Below are 21,942 nucleotides of genomic sequence, written 5' to 3'. Positions count from 1 at the left end.
CCAAACTAAAAAAATCCTAGCAGCCAGTCAGCCAAGGTCACAGAAATCCCCATGCAGCACAACCTGACCTGGGGACTGCAGTTAATGCAGAATGCTGCAACACAATTGCTGACATGAGTGAGATCCTATCAGCACATAATACCTCTGCTCTGAAATCTGCATTGGTTGCTGATTTGCTACCAGGCCAAGTTCAAGCTGTGCTTTCCATTTTATGGGTGCCACATAGTACAGTACTTGTTCTGCTCTTGTAAGAAATCAGTCCTGTAAAGTGGCAGCACCTACGCTTTGGAACTCCTTGTCTATTGACATTAGGCAGATGCCTCTTTTCAGCACCTGCTAAAATCAGTTTTCTTGAGGCAAGCCTCTCCAGGCATGTGGAAGCTATTGTGTTTTTAAATCTGTTTTTAACTCATTGTTGGTTTTATTATTTTGAATGTTTTTAAGTATCTGTCCTTAACACTTTTGCCAATAATTTTATTGTTTTAATTCTTTCTGTAAACTACTTTGAGATTTTTTACAATAAAGCAGTATATAAATGTTGTAAATAAAAATACATAAATAAATGTTGGAGTCACTGTGGCCCTTGAGTCTCTTCCCACTTTTAGGAACCCAGGAATCTGCCTTATACTGATTCAGGCCATTTCGTACCATGATTTCTTAAATGCAACACCATACCAACCACAACAAGATTCCTATGAGTAAGGCAGAAAACTAAGCATCTCACAACCAGTCAGGATTCCTAACCAAAAACCAAAAATGATAAATGAAGAAATATTTATATAAGCATGACTATCAATTATATTTATTATTTACAGAAACTGTAAAGATATTTATAGTGCAATCCTAGGTTTATTTATTCAGAAGCAAGTCCCAGTGTATTTAGTGGGGCTTACTCAAACAGGGACAGAAATGCAACCTCAAGTGATAAGCAACTTCATTCACACAACCCAAAATTCCGAATCATGCCACTTTACGCTGTTTTGCAACTGTTTATACTTGTTTTTATGGTTATTGGATTTTAAATGGCTTTATTTCTTGTTGTGAGCTGCCTTGGTTTCCAACCCTACCTCACAGGGTTGTTGGAAACACTCCATACACATACATACACACACACACACACACACACACACACACAGACTGCAGATGTATAAATACATACAGCCCATATAATAGTTTATTGTCAAACCAGATGGGCATTGCAGAAAAATCAGTATTAGTTTTTAAAAAATCAGTATTAGTTTCCTACAGAATAAAAACTGTAATACCTAAGTAAGCCCTGCCTACTTGCTTTAAAATAGGACTGGAACAGAAACAGAAAGAGTTAGAACACAAACACAATTCTTTTTTACATTCACTCCAAAGTCCCATTGATTTTCAGCACATTCATAACCATGTCTACTCAAAAGTAAGTCCTATTTAATTCAATGGGATTTACTCTGGGCATATGGGATTAGCATTGCTTTTACAAAACCAAGTATTGGGAAGGTTTTCAAAACACTGCCCAGGATCTGACTCCTGCATACAAGAGGGGAAAAAACTGAAATGTATATACTTACCCAATTTATGAGATTTTCAGATAAACAGGGGGGGAACCACCATTTTCTGGCATTGCAACGAGGTTTTCTAGGTCAATCAAACTGAAAGACAACCCTGGCGTCACTGATTGGCTGCAATGCTGAACGGGTGGGGTTAAAGCTACGAAGTGCTATACAGTACTGTTTAAAGAAAGATTTAACAGCCAGGGTCACGTTTTTATGTATTTCTCGAGAACCGGACTACCTAGGCACTTAATTTTTTTTTTAAGTTAAAGCTGAGAATCCGGGCCACTTAAGGGGCTAAACGGGCACTGGGTAGCATGCAAAGAATCCAGGTAAAACCCTGCTAACCGGGCAATATGGCAACCCTACCCATGCATGTCTGAGACGGTGGAGAGTTACTGCCAGTCAGTGTACACACAGTACAGAGCTAGATGGACTGATGCTGGTCTGACTCAGACAGTATAAGGCAGCTTCCTGTGTTCCTAGATATTGCATCATATGTTGTGGGGCTCTTATACGTGCAGATTGGAGAGTAACTTCTCATTTTGCACTACAAAATGTAGTACGAATGTAGCATGCAGAGGAAATGCAAGATAAAACTGTTTCAGCATTGGTTTCAATCAGAAGAATCCTCAAAACAATGACGAACATTTAGCTAACAAAAAGTGTGATAGTTATCACACCATGCACTTTAGGTGGGGAACATTTCTCCAGCTTCTTTTTACACCATCTGCTGGTTACACCATCATGGGTTTGAGATTATTTCATATCCTGGGTTCCTCCTTTGTAAACTGCAATATCCACAGAAAAACAGAAGTTAATTATAATCTACACCACTCTCTTCATTTTTTTGAAGTGCCTTTAATTGTAGTGTTTCCCAGGAACAAGTGCTCAAAGTCATGCTGTCTCTCATACTGGAGGTGTATTGTTCTCATATCTAGCAGCCATTGATAGCCCCTCATGTGCTATTTGAAAATCTGTAAGAAACATTTTAATGTTGTGGTCATTTTGCAAAAATCCAGCTTCTACATCTACACTGGATCAGTGTAGATGTAGAAGCTGGATTTTTGCAAAATGTAGGCAGAACGACACACAAAGAAGAAAACATGAGATTCCCAACCTCATATTTTTCTTGTAAAGAAAATGCAATGACAGGGCAATTGCAAGGGAGAATCAAGGTGGAAGAAAGTACTTAACTCTTTTCCTGTCCAGTGATTCTCTCTGGCAAATGCCCTTCCCAGCCAGAGTCTAAAGCTGAAAGTAAATCTAGGTCAGGGAAAAAGAATTGGGAGTGTAGGAATTTTTAAGACAGAGCTGGTGGGTATGGGAATGGTTAAACACCCCCCTTGCTATACAACTGTCCCTGCATTTGTGTTCTCTTGGAAAATATAACATTTAGTTCTGCCCTTTTCCATTATCAATGCTTAAATTATGGGGCTCTTAATGTATAAGCTCCTAACTCTGCCTTCTCCCACATTTTTGCCAAATCATGCATCCCCTGTTTTAACCCTGTTCACATCACATGTCACCTTTCATGCGCTTCATGGGTCACCTGTGAAAACATTGTCTCACTGGAAGCACCTCTTCTCTCCTCACCCCTTTTTGTGTTGTGTGTTTTAGATTGTAAGTCTGTGGACAGAGACTCTCTTAGAATAGTAGAGTTGGAGGGGCCTATAAGGCCATCAAGTCCAATCCCCTGCTCAATGCAGGAACCCAAATCAAAACATTCCTGACAGATGGCTGTCCAGCTGCCTCTTGAATGCCTCCAGTGTTGGAGAGCCCACTACCTCTCTAGGTAATTGATTCCATTGTTGGATGGCTCTGACAGTTAGGAATTTTTTCCTGATGTCCAGTCGAAATCTGGCTTCCTGCAACATGAGCCCATTTTTCCGCATCCTGCACTCTGGGACGATCGAGAAGAGATCCCGGCCCTCCTCTGTGTGACAACTTTTCATGTACATGAGGAGTGCTATCATATCTCCCCTCAGTCTTCTCTTCTCCAGGCTTAACATGCCCAGTTCTTTCAGTCTCTCCTCATATGGCTTTGTTTCCAGTCCCCTGATCATCCTTGTTGCCCTCCTCTGAACCTGTTCCAGTTTGTCTGCATCCTTCTTGAACTGCTGAGACCAGAACTGGATGCAGTACTCGAGATGAGGCCTAACCAGTGCAGAATAGAGAGGAACTAATACTTTGCGATTTGGAAACTATACTTCTGTTAATGCAATCTAATATAGCATTTGCCTTTTTTGCAGCCACATCACACTGTTGGCTCATATTCAGCTTGTGATCAACGACAATCCCAAGATCCTTCTCACATGTTGTATTGCCGAGCCAAGTATCCCCCATCTTATAACTGTGCATTTGGTTTCTTTTTCCTAGGTGTAGAACTTTTCATATATCCCTGTTGAATTTCATTCTGTTGTTTTCAGCCCAATGCTCCAGCCTATCAAGGTCCCTTTAAATTTTGTTTCTGTCTTCCATGGTATTAGCTGTGTCCCCCAATTTTGTATCATCTGCAAATTTGATAAGCATGCTCTGTACCTCCTCATCCAAGTCGTTAATAAAAATGTTGAAGAGCACTGGGCCCAGGACCGAGCCCTGTGGTACCCCACTCGTTACTTTTGCCCAGTCTTGTTCTGACGTAAGCCACTTTGGGAGCCTTTTTGCCTGAAGAGCAGAATAAAATGCTTGAAATGGATAATAAATAATAACTAATCCAACTATTTAATTGTCAGATGTTCTACATCATCCTGATTTTCCAGTTCACGTTGGTATCTCTGCAGGATCTTGTTCTAAAGATGGAAGGAGGTCCATACAGACTGTAGCAGAGAGTTTCATGAATTTAGTGTGCAATCTCATGCCCCGGGAGTAAACCTAATTAAACATAGTGAGACTTACTTCTTCTGAGCAATGCTCTGTTCCATGCCAGTTGCATACATGGGTCTGTTCTAAGCATCTGGCATCTCTGCTTCTACACATGGGTGCTTTAGATATGCAGATTAAGAAAGCCAAACATAGAAAGAGTGGGAGGCACAATTTACGTAGCTGAATGTGGACATTCAATGTACTAATAACACATTTGAAGACGATATGCTACTATCGCGTTGCAGCTTAACTGTGGAGCCATCAGAAATGTTCACTTCCTCCCTCTGAGGTTTGTCTGGCTGAGTGGCTAAAAAAAGAAGAAGAAAAAGGCTCAGCAGAATATCCTGACAAGCCTGCTGCGAGCATGGACCATGAGGTGGTGGGGCACATTGTCCTTCTGGTCATAGTCACTCTTTTAAGTGTCATCCAAAATGGTAAGAGAAAACAGTGCATATGGAAATTGGGGGGTTGCAGTGGGAAGAACAAACAGAGTGGGGGAGGGAATTAAATACATGTATTTTTGAACCTCTGTTTGTGCGTCTCAGTGCTGTTTAAGAGTTCCTCTCAGAATCTCCGACCTCTCTCTATTTCTCTTGTTTGTCTGGATTTTGAATTAAATACTTGTGGTATTGTATCTATTTTTATTTATTTATTGCATTTATATCCCACCTTTTCCTCCAAGGAGCTCAAGGTGGTATACATGGTTCTCCCCCTCCTCATTTAATCCCCACAACAATCCTGTGAGGTAGATTAGGCCGGGAGGCAGAGACTGGCCCAAGGTCACCATGGCTGCAATCCAATACACACTTACCTGGGAGTAAGTCCCATTGAACCCAATGGAGCTTACTTCTGAGTAGACATGAATTGGATTGCAGCCCAAGTGAGCTTCATGGCTGAGTGGGGATTTGAACCCTGGTCTCCCAGGTCCTAGTCCAACATTCTAACTGCTACGCTACACTGGCTCTCATTTTCCAGACTACTTGGTCTGGACTAATGTCATCAACTTTAATGTTAAACTAACATTAAAAAAATTGCAGTTGGAGAAAATATGTGGTGGTTGGTGATGATGGAGATGTTTCTTCTTGTTAAGTACACCAAGAGTTGGCCTCGCTGCCAATGCCTAGGTTCCCAAATAGTGAGAGAAGCTCCCCCCCTCGGGGGCACCAGTCATTTATCTACAGGGCTTTGTGTGAGACAGCCACATCTTCCAAAGAAACACTGAGCAGGCTAGGCTAACCTCTCTCCCCTAACATCAGCGCCAGCACCATGTTATCATTGGAAGCTGCTTGATGCGGACTCAGATCATTGGTCCATTCAACTGCATAATGTCTGCACTGACTGGCAGCAACTCTCTGGGGTTTCAGGCAAATGGTCTTTCTCAACCCTACTGGAAAAAACTGGGGGTTGAGCCTGGAACCTTCTGTGTGTGCACTTGCAAATTTCTTTTCTCCCTGCTGGGTTGAATCTAGTGGATTGATAGGAAGAGAATAGGAGTGATGGAGAAAGGGAAATAGAATGGTGCTTCTGGTTTTTAAAACTCTAATTAACATCCACTCCAACTCACAGATCCTCACACACAGCTACATATACACAGCAGAAAGGGCAATACCTAGAAGAGATGACATGAGCACAAAATGTTTGAGAAGGTATGGGGGGGAAGAGGTTTAAACTGCTTTTTAGACAAGCTGCTCTGGTATGATGAATCAAAGGGTGCTGTGGCCAAAGTGGCATTTAGAAATGGGATGGAATAACATGGCTAGAAACTTCATTCACTCTCCAGCCCTGCTCACTGAATAAGCAGCTTGAGATCAGTACAAATGTAATAGGGGGCTGAAAGCTTTCGAGTGCCAGAGAGGCATTTTATGTACATTTCAAAGAAAAACATTACATTTTTCATAATGGTGAAGGGCATTGTTTTATAGGAACAGTTAGTCTTGGTACATTTGCAAGTACTCTTGAAGACCAAGAGTGGTATTCCATGCTAGTCCTACTCAGAGTAGACCCAATGAAGTTAATAGACACAACTAACTTGGAGCAGACCCATTGAAATGAATGAATCTAAGTAGGACTTAGTTGAATACAACCCCCAAAATCTTTAGTGCTGTGGCACCTACCCTTTGGAATTGCCTCCCTTTAAATATTAGACAGGCACCATCTCTGTTATCTTTTCAGTGCCTACTGAAGACCTTCCTCTTTCAACAAGCCTATTAAACTGAGAACTTATCCCAGTCTACATCTATGTTGGAATTGCTTTTAAAAAAAAATTTCTTAAAAAAATATGTTTTGTTTTAAGATGTTTTTAAACATGTTTTGTTTCAGTATATTTTAAAGTATGTTTTTAAAATGTTTTAGAGGTTTTTTGGTGTTTTTGTTTGATGCCCTGGGCTCCTGGGAGGAAGGTGGGATATAAATTTAATGAATGAATGAATGAATGAATGAATGAATGAATAATAAAAGTTTACAAAATTAATGGCAGACGAACCTCCCCTTAGAGAGCACTCCCTAGCTGAGGGGCCAACCCCAAAAAGGCCAAAACTGTTCTCTTGTTGACACCCTCCAAACGTCTCTTAGAGGAGGCACCCAAAGAAGGTTATGTGAACGACTTCCAGCTTAATGCATATTTATGTTATTTATATAAAGATTTCTTCTTCATCCTTCTAAGACTGAACATTATTCATGAAGACCTACAAGTTCAACATTTCAAATACCCCCCACAATATATGATTTATTTATTTATTTTAAATAGATATATAGCTTAATGCCAAAATTGGCTTCTAATCAGTTTACAGACTAAGCCAGTTACAATGTGGGTGCATGTATATTGGAGGGGAGTACAAAACCTGGGTTCAGACTGAGATTTGGGGCTCATCTACATGGTGGCTTACTGTGTGCTTGGTGCTACTCACATCTCCTTTTAATTCGCATGGTTCACATGACATTACCGGCAAACTGACGTTATCATGCAGTTTTCCCCCTGTAAGTCCATACTAACCCAAACCACTGATAATACAAAAAGTGGAGGAAAAACCATCTCCACTGCGCTGTGTTCCTCCTTGCAGACACTTTGCTCTGATGTTTTTAGGTGGGTGTGCTTTTAGGAGGGTTGTTCTCCTCTCCACACCCAATATTTCCTTCTCGCTTCTTTCATTCCATTTCCTGTGGGCTGACAAGCAACTTCTGGCTGCTCTCCTCCATTCTGCTGGCCTTTTTTATATTGCTGCAAACAGTGTCGTTAGTTTTCTTTCCCCCCTAACCTGTGCACAAAAATATAACACTGCTCAAACAAAGATTTGTATTTCAGCTGTATCACACCATTGAAAATACAAATAATCACACTTCCAAGTTGCTGGTTTTTTAAAATGGAACCTACTGCAGCTGGTAGAACAAACTGAGTATGCTTGGTTGCCAAGCAACCAGAGGGAGTGGAAATGTTAAATTAGAGGGCATGGTCATTAGGAAACTGTGTGATTGATCCTGTAAGATGGTGGCATAGGAGGACGCGGGTTTTCGGAGCTCCGCAGCTTATATTTCAACATCTATTTTTTGACATCTTTAACATCTCTTGGGGCTCATGTGTGACTGCGTGAGTGAGCAGCTCTCTCCCCCCTCTTTCCCCTCCTTAATTGACGTGGTCTACCTTTCCCTGGACTGGACGCGGAGCTGCAGCGTGGGCGGCAGTTGCAGTGAGAGTGGCGAGAGAGCGCCGCGGAGGCTGGGGCTGAGGCTGGGGATCGAGTGGGGCCTACCGCAACGAGAAAGGATGCGACAAGAGAGGACGTGCCTCCGGCGCCGGCCACTGACGTTCCTTGTCGCCGCGGTGATTGTGTCTCCCGCTGCGGCTCTGCTGGCTGCATTGGGACGACGTTTTCTAGTGGCCTCGGGACACATCGTGCTTGGGTGTGGGAGTTGGCTGACTGGGGGCGTGAAGTGGCGGGCTTGGACGCTGCCTGTGCGACCACCTCGTCCCTCTGTGACTTGTTCGTGGGGGAGGGGAAGGGAGAGACTGTGGTGCTAGCGGCGCAACATGGCATGCCCTCCACAGACCGCTCCGGTTGCTCCAGAAGAACAGGTCATGAGAGAGGAAGAGGACGACAAATCACCTTGGGACGACTTCTACTTGATTGTGGAAGTTGCCTGGCTGGGGGCGAGGAGTGGCGGGTTTGGGCGCTGCCTGTGCGGCCGCCTTGTCCCTCTGCGGCTTGTTCGTGGGGGAGAGGAAGGGCGAGACCGTGGTGCCAGCAATACGATGCAGCGCGCCCTCTGCCGACTGCTCCGGAAGCTCCAGAAGATCAGGACTTGAGAGTGGAGGAAGCCATTGATCACGCTGAAGGGGAACAAGGGCCAGGAGAGAGCCGTGGTGGAAGCCCAGCCCGGCGTAAGACGAACGGCCATTGGCTGCAGATGAGCTGACCGCCCTTGTGAAACTAGAAAGTTATGGGTGATTCTGTGTGTCTTGTCTGGGGGTGGGGACCTGCCTGACTGTTCGACGGGGAGGTGGACATGTGCAGACCGGAGGGAGACACGCTGGGGAGGGTAGGTAGCCATGACATCAAAAGGCTAGGCAGCAGACGCTGGAAAGGTGCGAGTGGCAGGCCATGCCAGTTTAGGGGAACGAGGGATAGATGCTTAATATCCATCCCCTGTTCCGGGCCTGTCCATGACCAGAAGATAACTGGGGGATGCAAGACTCCATCCGACCTTCGACTGCTGTTGTGTAACGCCAGGTCTGTGGTACAGAAAACAACGCTCATCCATGACATGATCGTGGATGAGAACGCAGACCTGATGTGTATTACGGAGACCTGGCTGGATGCGGCCTCAGCTCCTGTGCTTGAGGCCATGTGTCCAGCTGGTTTCCGGTACGCACAGCAGCCAAGGGTTGATAGTGTTAGGAACAAATTTAAATACCCCCCCCTTCTCTGGGGGGGGGTGAGCAGGCGTATACCTTAATTCTAATTAGGCACACAAGCTCAATAATTTATTTTACCTGTTAGTGGTCCCGCCAGATACCAAAGGTAAAGCAGACACTGAGACAATTACTTGCTTGATCAAGAAAGGGATCTCTAACCACACAGACCACAGTCTGTCAGGAGAGAGAACGTTTATTAGGCAAAGGTTCCATTATATAAGGTTTTACAGCAAAACAAAGCAGAATGTTATTAAAAAGGCATACCCAAAGGAAATACAATATTACATCTTTACAGAGATAAGTAAGCGCGTTAGCTCATTATTGTTACATTTGCTTTTGATTCTAAAAGGCGAGAGTTGTGATAACGTATTTATACACTTGTCAGTCAAAAGGAAACTTGTTGTGAGGTCAGAGCTACAAGAAGGCGAGGAAAAGGGGCAGATTGACACCAAAGAGATAAAAAATGTTTCTAACTTTCTTATGGACTTAGCATAGTCAGCAATATTGCGCAAAACTTAAGGAAACATAAGATATTATGAGAAAATGTCTTGTTTGTACTGACCTAGTTTACAATGTTGAAGGAAGAGTATAGTGGCTTTAAGACAGAGTGAAATAATAACATCAGAAGAGAAACATGTTATCTCGTTTTTACAGAGATGTTTACGGTCAGAGAGGCGCCTTCGGGGTTTTTCTCATGAGGGAAGAAACTGAACTTTGAGTTGTATTTCTCTGGGTTCCAGAAATCTTTGCAACATTGGTTCTGACAGAAATGTAGGTTCCTTTAAACCACTCCTGACAACCCTGGGCAAACTTTTGGGGTCGGGAATAATTTTATTCCTAACAATTCCCTGATATGCAGCTAAAATTCAAACAAGACTTGTTTGAGTTACAGCTGCACCATTATTGTTACTAGTAGAAGTCACTCCGAGGCGTGAAAGAGTGGCTGTGAAGGGAAAAGTCATTAGGTAAAGGGGGCCTTCTCAGGCACTGAGTTCCAAGAGTTGAAAAGAGGGAGAATAAGCTAGGTAGAGATTGTATACAGCAGCATAAGGAAATCAGACCTGAAATTCCAAGAAAAATGTAAAGTAAAATTTGGTGCCAGCTAGGCCATTGCTTGAACCATTCCGTGAGGCTTGGGAAGGAGGAAAAGGTCTTGATGCATTCTATGTCGTTGTAAACTGTGTTAAGGTGATTTAAATGTTGCAAAACATCAGCTTTCCGGTCCGTTATTGAAGTACAACATTCACTCCCAATCAAAGAACAAATGCCCCCTGAGCTGGCCAATAAATAATCAATTCCTAACCTATTTTGTAAAGTTATGGTCCGAATTTGTCCCTGCTCGTTAGTCAAATCTCGCAATGAGGCTGTGGTATCATTTAAAAAATCCTAAAAGTCTTGAGAAAGTTTAATTAGGTCTTGATAGGTTTGGGCTGCCCATAATGTGGAAAAAATCCTCTCAACACTGCCTCCCCTGTGTCTTTTCGATTTCGGTGTCTGGCTGTAGGGAGAGAAAGAGTGGTTCTAATCCCAGGCATAACCCTTCCCAAAGTGCAAGTCCATCTTACTAGGGATGGCAGCCTCCGCTGAGCCCTATGTCCGCACAACCACCATAATCCTCGGGGAGTGGGCTTGGTGTATAATGAAAAAATAAAGGAGAATAAGTCAGGGCTCTGAGCATCTTGGGGAATGAGGGTAGCCCAAGCCTATACCCATGTGTCATTAGTTGTGGTTGCTGCATTAAGTAACTGGGCATTGTTGAAAACCCCCCAAGAGCCCCCCTTTCTCTGGTTAAGAATGAATTTACAGGAGAGTCCCATGTTGGCGCGCGGGCTGCTACTTACACACACTTCCCCCTGAAGTGGCCCACTGGTATCCAAAGGACCATCTAATTCTTTAGCTGGTTGCCAGTTTTTAAAACTTAAAACTTCTTTTAAAGATAGGGGCATGCCTATGAGGGGCACCCCTGCAACTCCATGAGGGGGAGTGTGGGCGCATACGTAACACGATCCGTTTTGTGGGGCTGAGGCTTCCAAAAGAGAGAGAAAAATATTTGCTTTCCAGCTTTCCCCTTGAAGTGTGAGGGATGGGGGAGTGAGAGGCTCCAAAGAGGGCTTTGAAGTTAAGTCGGATAGACTCGGGGGAGCAAACCGGTTGAGCTGGCTCCTTTGCAAAGCGATATAACAATTATATTCCCCTAACCCAATGCAAAACTTAGGTGCTGTTGTTCCCAAATTGCGACAGGTAAAAACAGAATATTCTTGAAGAACGGATCTGGGGTCCAGTGATGTGGGGCATGCTGAGGCTCTGGTTAGACCTGTGGCTGGTGTACAATTTACAGCCAAGTAAATGGCCCATGCTATGTCTGCCCTCACACACTGAGTGACCAGGAAGCCATTGAGGCTGTGTTGAAAAACTACAGCTGCTTTCTGACACTTTGTTTTCCATCCTGCGATTTCTACAGTGAAGGGTTGATTATGAGTTAAAAGCACATGGTAAAGGTAAGGATCTGGACACTCACCCATTACCTTCGGATTTGGCAGCCCATTTCGGATCCCAGCGAGAGGAGGTTTGTAGTCCTCCCTCGTGCATATTTTTATTCCATCAGGACAACACAGAGGGAAAACAAGGCTCAGTTGCACAAGTACACAAAGAATACAATAGAGAACCCCGCAGTCCTGAGGCGTAAAATAGTTCATGATATTTTGGCTGTGCAGAAAGGGATAGTCTCTGGTGCCCATAGATCAGTCACGGGGTCTCTTTTTAAGCGTAACGCTGGCACAATTCTGTCCTCTGAGTCCACAAGTCCTTGTCCGTCTTGGGGTGGCACGTCCGGTACTTCTGCGGGGCTGAAGTCTACAACGGCAGGTTTTACGTGTGCGTGATGAATCCAAGACTTCCTTCCTTCCAAGAAAACTGCCGTCTGGGTAGTTAATAAAACCTGGTGAGGACCGCTGAATCTTGGCAGGAGCGGACTGCGACGGACAAACGTTTTCGCCCACACGAAATCACCTGGCTGGAAAGGGTGCACTTGCTCTTCGAACGGAACCGTTTGCGCATACCTGGCCGTGCGCCACAAGGCTCGCAATCTGTTGTGTAAAGAAAGAAACTGAGAACAAGTCACATGCTCCCCCCCCAACAGGGACACATCGGGCTTTGGGAGGCCCCCACCCTTGGAGGGCGGATGACCGTACAGCAACTCGTAGGGAGAGAGACCCAGAGCTCGAGTGGGCCTGGTACGCATGTGGAAAAGGACAATAGGGAGTGCCTGAGGCCACTTTAATCTGGTTTCCTGGCAATATTTTGCTAAAAATGATTTCAATTCCCTGTTCTGTCTCTCAGTTTTTCCAGTGGATTGTGGCCGGTAAGCGGTGTGAAAGAGGTGGGAGATACCCAAGCCTTCTTCTACATGTTTTAAAACTTGTCCGGTAAAGTGGGTGCCCTGATCAGAATCAATAGTCTCTGGAACCCCAAACCTCGGAATGATTTCCTTCAATAATAACTTTGCCACTGTGAGTGCGGTGGCGTTTGTGGTGGGGTAAGCTTCCACCCAGGATGTTAGGGTGCAGACAATAACAAGTAAATGTTTTTTACCCATTGCTGGTGGTAAATCGACAAAGTCCATCTGCAAATGTTGGAAGGGTGCAGCTGCTGCTGGTCGCCCCCCTCGTGGTGCTCTATTTGGTAAAGCAGGTCCGTTAGCCTGGCACAGACTACAGGCTTTTACAGTCGCAGCACATACAGATTGAATGCCAGGGGCGTACCAAAACCTGGATATTGTGTCTACCAAAGCATGAGTTCCATAATGTCCTCCTTTATTATGGTGCCAGGTAACTGCCGCGAAATACATGGAGCGAGGTAGACAGGCTCTTCCATCTGGCATAACCCACAAGTCATTCCTGTAGCTGGCCCCCAGCGCTTCCCAAGCTCGAGTTTCCTTTGGGGGTACAGACGTTAAAGTGGTGGGTTGGAAATCATCAGTAATTAATGCCAGTGTAGGAAAAGAAAGAGGGAGTCTTGCTGCTTTCTTGGCTGTAAAGTCTGCTAGGGCATTCCCCATTGCTATAGGATCGCGATCTTTGGTGTGCGCCTTGCAATGAATGACAGCTATTTTCGCTGGTTTCTGAACTGCTTCTAGCAATCGCTGCACTAAAGACAGGTGTTGAATAGGCTTTCCCCCCGCAGTTAGAAACCCTCTATATTTCCACAGGTGGATGTGGCAATGAATGACCCCAAAAGCATATCGGCTGTCTGTAAAAATAGAAACAGTCTTACCCTCTGCTATTTGGCAGGCTCTGGTCAATGCATATAATTCAGCTGCTTGCGCGCCCCATCGACCAGGGAGGGCGGCTGCTTCCACTGGTTCCCATTGGTTAACAACAGCATAGCCTGTATACCGCGTTCCCTCAAGGTAGAAGGAACTCCCGTCCGTGAAAAGGATCAGATCTGGGTTGGACAATGCCTCGTCAGACAAATTTTGTCTTACTTGGAGGGTGGAGTTAACCACTTCCACGCAATCATGATTGTCCAAGGGTGCAGGGAGATCAGGCATCAGGGTGGCTGGGTTCAACTGACCGCATCTCTCGAAGGTCAAGTTAGGATCCTCCAGCAATTCTGCCTCAAGTTGTTGTTGTCTTTGAGCTGAAAAAATTTGGGCTGTGCCTCTGCGGAGGAGAGCTGATAACGCATGAGAAGTCCATACAACAGTATTATGCCCCAGAGTTAAGCTTTCGCTCTTTCGCACTAAGAGCGCCGCCGCCATTAGAGCGCGTGTGCAGGAGGGGGTGCCCTTTGCCACATTGTCTATTTGTTGTGAATAAAATGCTACCAGGAAGTGGCTAGGACCCCATTTCTGGGTCAGAACTCCGCTGGCTACCCCCTCCCTCTCGTGCACAAACAAATGAAAAGGCTTACCGTAGTTCGGGGGCCGGAGAGACATTGAGATCGCCACATTATTCCTAACAGTAGGCGGGGAGGGGGAGTGGCAGTCATCTATCGGGAGTCTTTGGTTTTTGCCAGACCCCCTCTCCATGAGACCAAGTATGTTGATTGCATGTACTGGAGGTTGGGCCCAAAGGGCAGTTTGGGGATTCTGCTTGTGTACCGCCCACCCCGCTGCACAGCAGACTCCCTGACCGAGGTGCTCGAGGTTATCTCGGGCGTGCGGGTGCTTTCCCCCAATCTGTTAGTTCTGGGGAACTTTAACCTGCACGCCGAGGCAGCTCTCACAGGAGCTCCTCAGGTTTTCATGGAAACCATGACTTCCTGGGAACTGCACCTTAGTAATACTGGGCCCACCCATGTAGCCGGTCATGCTCTTGACCTTGTGTTTGTCTCGGGGGGGGAGGAAGTGCTGTGAAAATGGGGGTTGTTTCTTCTAACCCCGTGTCATGGTCAGACCACTATCTGGTGAATATAGACCTCTCAATGCCACACACCCTCTGCAGGGGAAAGGGACCTATTAGGATGGTCCGCCCCAGACGCCTGATGGAGCCTAAAGGATTCCTGAATACGCTGGGAGAATTGGAGCTGTCTGAAAGTCACCCAGTCGAAACCCTGGTGATGAAGTGGAATAGGGAGATCACCAGGACAATAGACCGGGTGGCTCCGAAACGTCCTCTCCCCCTGAATAGAACTCAGATTGCGCCCTGGTACACACCATGGTTGCGGGGTCTGAGACAGGAGGTGAGACGACTGGAGCGTCGGTGGCGGAAATCTCACTATAAGACGATTGGACACAGGTCAGAGCAGCCATAGCTTCCTATCAAGTGGCAACAAAGGCAGCAAAGAGGGATTTCTTTGCTGCCTCTATTGCGTCCGCAGAGTGTTGTCCCAGGAGGTTGTTCCAAGTGGTCCGAAGCCTGGTTGGTCCAGTTGCTCAGGAACCCCTGGAACATTCTAAAGCCTCCTGTGACACATTTGCCAAACACTTTGCCGATAAAATTGAGCGCCTGAAGAGCACGATTCCATACGCCGTGGATACAGGCAGTGGGCCAGAGTCGGTCAGTTGCATTCCGGTCCGGTGGGATCGGTTTCAGCCTCTTCCCTCTGAGGAGGTGGACAAGGTGCTCTCTACTGTGAAGCCGACCACCTGCTTGTTTGATCCTTGTCCTACGTGGCTCATTCTGGGCTGCAAAGAGAGACTGAGCGAAGGGATCAAGGCAGTGGTGAATGCATCCTTGGAAGAGGGTGCAATGCCATTAGCCCTCAAGGAGGCAGTAATAAAGCCTTTCCTGAAAAAGTCCTCCTTGGATCCCCAAGAGTTGAATAACTTCCGCCCAGTCTCTAATTTACCATTCTTGGGCAAGGTGATTGAGCGTGTGGTGGCCAAACAGTTACAGACACACTTGGATGAAGCAGATTATCTAGATCCATTCCAATCAGGCTTCAGGACTGGATATGGAACTGAAACAGCCTTGGTCGCCCTGGTGGATGATATGAGGAGGGCGTTGGATAGGGGAGAATGTACATTCCTCGTCCTCCTGGATCTCTCAGCGGCTTTCGATACCGTCGACCACGGTATCCTGTTGGATCGCCTGGGGGGATTGGGAATAGGGGGCACTGTTTTACGGTGGTTCTGTTCCTATCTCTCCGATATATATCAACGGGTAGCATTGGGAGATGAGGTTTCAGACCCTTGGCTTCTCACTTGTGGAGTACCACAGGGTTCTATCCTCTCCCCCATGCTATTTAACATCTATGTAAAGCCGCTGGGGGCCATCATCAGGAGATTTGGGCTGCAGTGTCACCAATATGCGGATGACACCCAGCTCTATCTCTCATTCAAGTCCTCACCAGAGTTGGCTGTGGATACCATTTCCAAGTGCCTGAAGTCCGTAAGCGAATGGATGGGAGGAAATAGGCTGAAACTGAACCCTGACAAGACCGAGGTGTTGCTTGTGGGAGATAAAAGAAGGTTAGGAGATATAGACCAGGTGTTTAATGGGGTAAGATTGCCCCTGAAGGACCAGGTCCGCAGCCTTGGGGTCATTCTTGACTCCCAGCTGTCCATGGGGGCTCAGGTCTTGGCAGTGAGCCGGGCAGCATGGTATCAATTACATCTGATACAGAGGCTACGACCCTACCTTCCTGTCCATCTTCTCCCGCGGGTGATACACGCCCTGGTCTCCTCTCGCTTAGACTACTGTAATGCGCTCTATGTTGGGTTACCCTTGAAAACGGTCCAGAAATTACAGCTGGTACAGAATGCGGCGGCACGTATGATTAAGAACAGCCATCGCCGTGATCACATCACGCCGGTGTTAGAAGATCTACACTGGTTACCAGGTGTTTACCGGGCCCAATTCAAGGTGTTGGTACTAACCTTTAAAGCCCTATACGGTTTCGGCCCAGTTTATCTGAAGGAGCGCCTCCAGCATCACCAAGTATGCCGCCTGACAAGATCAGCCAATCAAGACCTTCTCTCTGTCCCAGCAGTTAAATCAGCTAGGCTGGTGCGGACCAGAGAGAGGGCATTTTCGATTGTGGCTCCCACCCTCTGGAATTCCCTACCTTATGATCTTCACCATGTCCCCTCCCTCGCAGGTTTCTGCCGGGCCTTAAAGACCTGGCTATTCAGACAAGCCTACAGGATTTCAGGGGTGGACTAGTTTTATTCTGTTATGAACTATGGGCGGTTTTAGATTAAGTGTGATTGTTTATATATGTATTTTATCCTTCTGCTGTACGTCGCCTAGAGTGGCCGTTAATTCGGCCAGATAGGCAACCCAGAAATAAAATTTTATTATTATTATTATTATTATCAGTGTGAATAGAAAACACCGTGTTTGCAGCTGGCATTGAGCCCTTACTGTGGATGGTGCAAACAGAAAACAGGAGTAAAAACAGAGTCTTTAGTATGAAGTAATGCTCCCATGTGGATAAGCCCTTGTTTTAAGAAAGCTGTATGACATCTTTATGCTTGAGCCCTTGTGTCTTTTAAGGAGGAAAGAAGTTGAATAGAAAAGAAAGCCTAATCATCAATTTTTTTCCTGAAGGACAGGCTGGTGGTTTCATTACTTCCTTTCTTCAACATATGCCTTTGCTTGCAGATATCTTTAATGGAAGGCTTAAGGGACACACCATTCAAGAATAGGGATGCCAGACCTCCGGCAAACAGACAGAGTCAATGGCAAAAGGATATTTCTAAATTTGTTTGGCAGGGGAAAAAACCAAGAGTTAAATTTAAATTATTACAAGACGCCAAAGAAAGAGGAGGGCTGGGATTACCAAATTTGAGACTTTATTTTGCTGCTTGTTGCTTAGTCTGGATAAAGGAATGGATTCTATTGAGGAATAAAAGATTATTGGATTTGGAGGGTCACAACCTGAAGTGGGGATGGCATGGATATCTATGGTATGATAAAGTAAAAGTTAATGTGGATTCTAATAATCATTTTATAAGACGTCCTTTGTTGAATATATGGAATAAATACAAAACAAGTTTTTTTTTGAAAATACCACTATGTGTTTCAAGTCAAGAAGCATTTTATAGAAGAGAAATGGCTGGAAAAGAGAAATGGTTAACTTACCAAGAACTATTAGAAAATGTGCATGGTGAATATATAATGAAAGAGAGAGAACAACTAATAAAGGAAGGATATAGTTCACAATGGTTTGCTTATTTACAATTGTTAGAAAGATTTAAAATGGACAAGAAAATGTATGGGTTTGAAATAAATAAATCTGATTTTGAAATAGGTTTGTGTACAAATGATGAATGCATAATTGCAAAAATGTATAAATTTTTATTAAAAATGGACATGGAAGAAGAACAAGTAAAAGAGTGTATTTTTGGTTATAATATACAAATGGATCAATGGGAAAATATGTGGAAAAAAGGTTTGAAATTTACATTATGCTATAATCTTAAAGAAAATTTTTATAAAATGATGTATCGTTGGTATATGACTCCAGAAAAGTTGTCAAAAATGTATAGTAATGTTTCTAATGTATGTTGGAAATGTAAACAACAAGAAGGATCTTTTTATCATGTGTGGTGGTTGTGTAAACAGGCAAAATTATTTTGGGCACAGATAGGTAGGATGATGCAAAAAATCTTAAAGATAAATATTCAGTCAAAACCAGAATTTTTTTTATTGGGTTTTATGGATAAACAAAAGGAAAAGAAATATGGAAGAATAATATTATATATGATCACGGCAGCAAGATTACTATATGCACAAAAGTGGAAAATGGAATCGATACCAACAATGGAAGAATGGCTATTGAAATTAATGGACTTAGTTGAGATGGACAAATTGACATGTCTTATTAGAGAAAAAACGACAGATACATTTCTTAAGGAATGGAAGCCTCTTTTGGACTTTTTGTTGAAAGAAAAAAATGAAATGATAATGGGATTTGACGATTAATTAAGATAGACTTTGGAAAAAAGTGAATTTCGTATGTTTTAGGAGACAGGTTTGATATATATTATATACTTATAGCTGATCTGTAACAAATCGGAAGTCAAGTTTTTCTTTTTCTTTTATTTTTTTCTGTTGTATTGTTTTTGTTGTATTTGTATTTGTTTTTATAAAAATTTGAATAATAAAAAAATTATTATAAAAAAAAAACAATTTACATGCAGGCAAAATTTATTACGTGGATTCACACAATATGTGTAAAGCACATCCAACTCGCATTTAAAGCGCATGACTTCCCCTAAAGAATTCTGGGAAGGGTCATTTCCCCTGACAGTTATAGTTCTCACCACTCTTAACAAGCTGCAGTTCCCATGATTCTGTGGTGGGATTCATGTGCTTCAAATGGGTGTTGAATGTGCTTTAAATGAATGGTGTGGATCTGCCCTAGGTATGATGTTCATTCAAGAGTGAATTGAAAAGAACAATTTTAAAAGATACTTCTTACTCTTACTCATTTTTCAGATCTCTTTCTGAAGTAAAGGGTCAAATCTGTAAAAACGTTTGGAGCAGCCACATTAAAAGATAAGGGCAGGGTATTCCAGGCAGGGGGTTGCCAGCCCTGCTTGGATATGGATGTCTTTGCAGAAGAACCCTAGTCAAGGTTTACCAACAGCAGAGTCCAAACTATATCTACTTAGAAGTCAGTCTTGTTGAGTTCTATGGGGCTTAATCCCTTAGTAAGTGTGTTTAGAATTGCAGCCTTCAGGAGCCTCTATCTTTACTCCCCAAAGCACCCATGTCACATCTCCACAACACTAGGCTCCTTTGTCTCTGCAGTGGCCTTCTGGTGACTGCCCTGACCTGAAGGCACTTAACCCTTCTTGCTGAAAGCAAGTAGGCTAGATTAAATGTTCCCTACCCAGGCTCCATCTTTTAGCTAAGATTTCTATCTTAAATTCCAATCAGATTTTTTTTTAATTGTCTGCTCCAAGCAACTGTGATTGATGCTTAATGTATCATGCTTAATGACATCACTCGGGCCCGCCCCGTGACATCACTCGGGCCCATCCCTCAAATCTCAGGTTTTGGGATGCTTCTGACCTGGCAACCCTATTCAGGAAGCATATTTAGACAGAACAGCAAAGAGGTGTAACATGTCAGAAATTGGTCCACCTCTGCCAATATAGATGGGTCTACAAGACACAACTTCCTCGGGTCTTGAGGCCTTATTGGCAAGACAGGAATGATTTTCCACCTAGTGGATAGCTTATTTTTGAAAGGGGAGTGTTTTGTTATACCCAAGGAGCTCCATCCAGAGAAGCATGATGAAGGGCATCAAAGCATTATTACTAATACTTTGTCAGCTCTCCATTTGATGGCCCAAACTTAGCAAGAAATGAAAACCTTAATAAAAAATGGCATTATATCCATCAAGACAATGAAGCATGATGCCCTGTTTGGGTCTTTCCAAGACTGCCACAGGGCAAGGAAGCACCACTGAGTGAGCAACATGCTCTAACAAAGGCTAGAGATGGATTGAGGCCTTTTGAGACTGCCTCCAATCCACCTCTTTTTTGTGTGAATTATAGGCCGTAAAGGAGCAACCCATCTCTGGCCTGCAGATGGTCACTTTTTCTGCACTCTGTGGCTTCTTTCTGGTGTGCTTCTTGCACTGTTGGCTGGCGAGAAAGGTTTGGAGGTACTTGATTCCTCAACTCCAGGGGAAGGCACCTGAGAGTGTCCTGGATCTGGCTCTATGGGACCTGGCCCTAAGGGATTTGGTCTAGAGCTCCTGTGCGCTAGCCTCAGGTTCAGTGGCCCCCAGTCACCAGCATTAGGCTCAAAGTTAAGAACCAGTTTGGCTCCTTAAGCAGCAACTCTGCAGCCTCTGCCTTGGTGTTTTGGTCACTGCTGGACTCTGGGTCATAAACCTTGCCCCTCAACATTTACTCCATACTAGGGATGGAAGGATCTGTCAGTTTCAATTTTCTGTTTCTCATTTTTCCAATCTTAAATTCTGTTCTCCACATTTCTGTAGAAATCTGATATATTTTTTTTAATCCTCACTGATATTCATCAGCATCTTAGTGCAAATTTCTTCTAATAAACACATTTCAATATGCTTTTTAAACTAATGGACACTTTTGCAAGCAATTTTCCCTGATGTATTTTTGTATGTTATTTTTACTAGTATAATCATTTTTATGCACACTTCCCCCTAACATATGCATTTTTGTAAACATTGTTTGGCTGGAGAAAGGCATTACAAAGTTGGGTAAGTACAAATTTTGAAGAATGGCTGTGTCTTGGTTCATGTATTGTTCTTGAAAGTGTGAATTTGGTAGGTTCACCTATAAATGCGAACTGAATCTAATTTCTCTTTCCCCCCCATCCCTTTATACAAAGCAGCCTGCAGCAAGGCCTTTACCACAAGTAGCAATATGCTTGTTTGTCTGGAAAGGGAAAGCATATTTCAGGTATTGATTTTCCCTATATATATTGACCTTTCTTTACTCATCCAAATTTCATTCCATTAGCTCATCGAAAAATTGAAAGGGATATTTGGAGACATCAAACCGATACTTTGTTAAATAGTTGTTATTATGTTATGGAAATACTGTGATTTCTTATATAACGGTTTATTATAGAACTGTTTTGAAAAATTAATATGAACTTCATTGGTTTATTGAACTGTTTGTTTTACTGTCTTTGATGCTGTCCTTCTGTTTGTGTTTCTTAGCCACTTTGGGCTTCATAAATAAAGGAAAATGGGCCATTAATATTGAAATGAAATTAAAGTAAGTTTTTTTTTTAAACAGCCTTTTTTGCAAACAAAGTAGAACAAGAAAGCAAGAACAGTACGGGCAAAACTGTTCACCGTGGCGGTTCATCTGCCTTTGAGCGAGTCTTTACTGCCAAGTGAGTATTTCAGCCACAGTAAAGAGTGAAGTTGCACACAATAAGGCCATAATTGTTGCAGATATAAGAATTTTATTTACAGAGACATTCTGGGGCTCATATTTGCTTATATGCTATTCCTCCCTACCACACCATTCCCCAAAAGCTGGCCTTCTAAGAATGCATGGGACTAGAAACTAGCTGAGGCTAGAGCTGTGTGCACTGCCTGAGCTAACCTGCTGCCTTTGGATGTGGGGGAGGACGCCTCCCTGTAGCCAGTGTTGAATAAGATTCAACCATCTAACTTGAGCCACATTCTCACCATGCATTTATTCCACTATTATGCCACATTCAACAGTCATGACTT

The 21,942-nt window shown here is 43.9% G+C and overlaps 2 protein-coding genes across 4 annotated transcripts in view; one reads left to right on the top strand and one right to left on the bottom strand.

Moving 5' to 3' along the window:
* Positions 1–1,581: 1,581 nt before the first annotated feature.
* Positions 1,582–13,857, bottom strand: LOC133385967 (uncharacterized). 3 transcript variants are annotated; one of them, XR_009763038.1, is made up of 3 exons: positions 12,904–13,009; positions 9,875–12,398; positions 1,582–1,637 (listed from the first exon to the last, which is right to left on the bottom strand). XR_009763038.1 is itself a non-coding variant. In XM_061629569.1 (2 exons), the coding sequence occupies exon 2, from the start codon at positions 12,048–12,050 to the stop codon at positions 11,016–11,018; it is 1,035 nt and encodes a 344-aa protein (XP_061485553.1). In that variant the 5' UTR covers positions 12,051–12,398; positions 13,585–13,857; the 3' UTR covers positions 9,535–11,015. The 3 variants fall into 3 exon arrangements, 2 of the variants coding, with proteins under 2 accessions (XP_061485553.1, XP_061485552.1); XM_061629569.1 differs by lacking the exons at positions 1,582–1,637; positions 12,904–13,009 and adding an exon at positions 13,585–13,857 and having other exon boundaries at positions 9,535–12,398; XM_061629568.1 differs by lacking the exon at positions 1,582–1,637 and having other exon boundaries at positions 9,535–12,398.
* Positions 4,654–21,942, top strand: part of ALOX5AP (arachidonate 5-lipoxygenase activating protein) — a gene marked incomplete at its 5' end in the record, with an annotated part of 31,361 nt that continues 14,072 nt past the window's right edge. The window contains 2 exons of the mRNA XM_061629571.1: positions 4,654–4,837; positions 21,497–21,596. Of these exons, the coding sequence (XP_061485555.1) occupies positions 4,654–4,837; positions 21,497–21,596 (284 nt within the window). The remainder of the gene's footprint in view (positions 4,838–21,496; positions 21,597–21,942) is intronic.

This window comes from Rhineura floridana, chromosome 5 (assembly GCF_030035675.1).
Source record: "Rhineura floridana isolate rRhiFlo1 chromosome 5, rRhiFlo1.hap2, whole genome shotgun sequence".
Taxonomy (NCBI): Eukaryota; Metazoa; Chordata; class Lepidosauria; order Squamata; family Rhineuridae; genus Rhineura; species Rhineura floridana.
The sequence above is the reverse complement of the archived record's forward strand: the minus strand, read 5'-3'. Positions and strand labels throughout refer to the sequence as shown.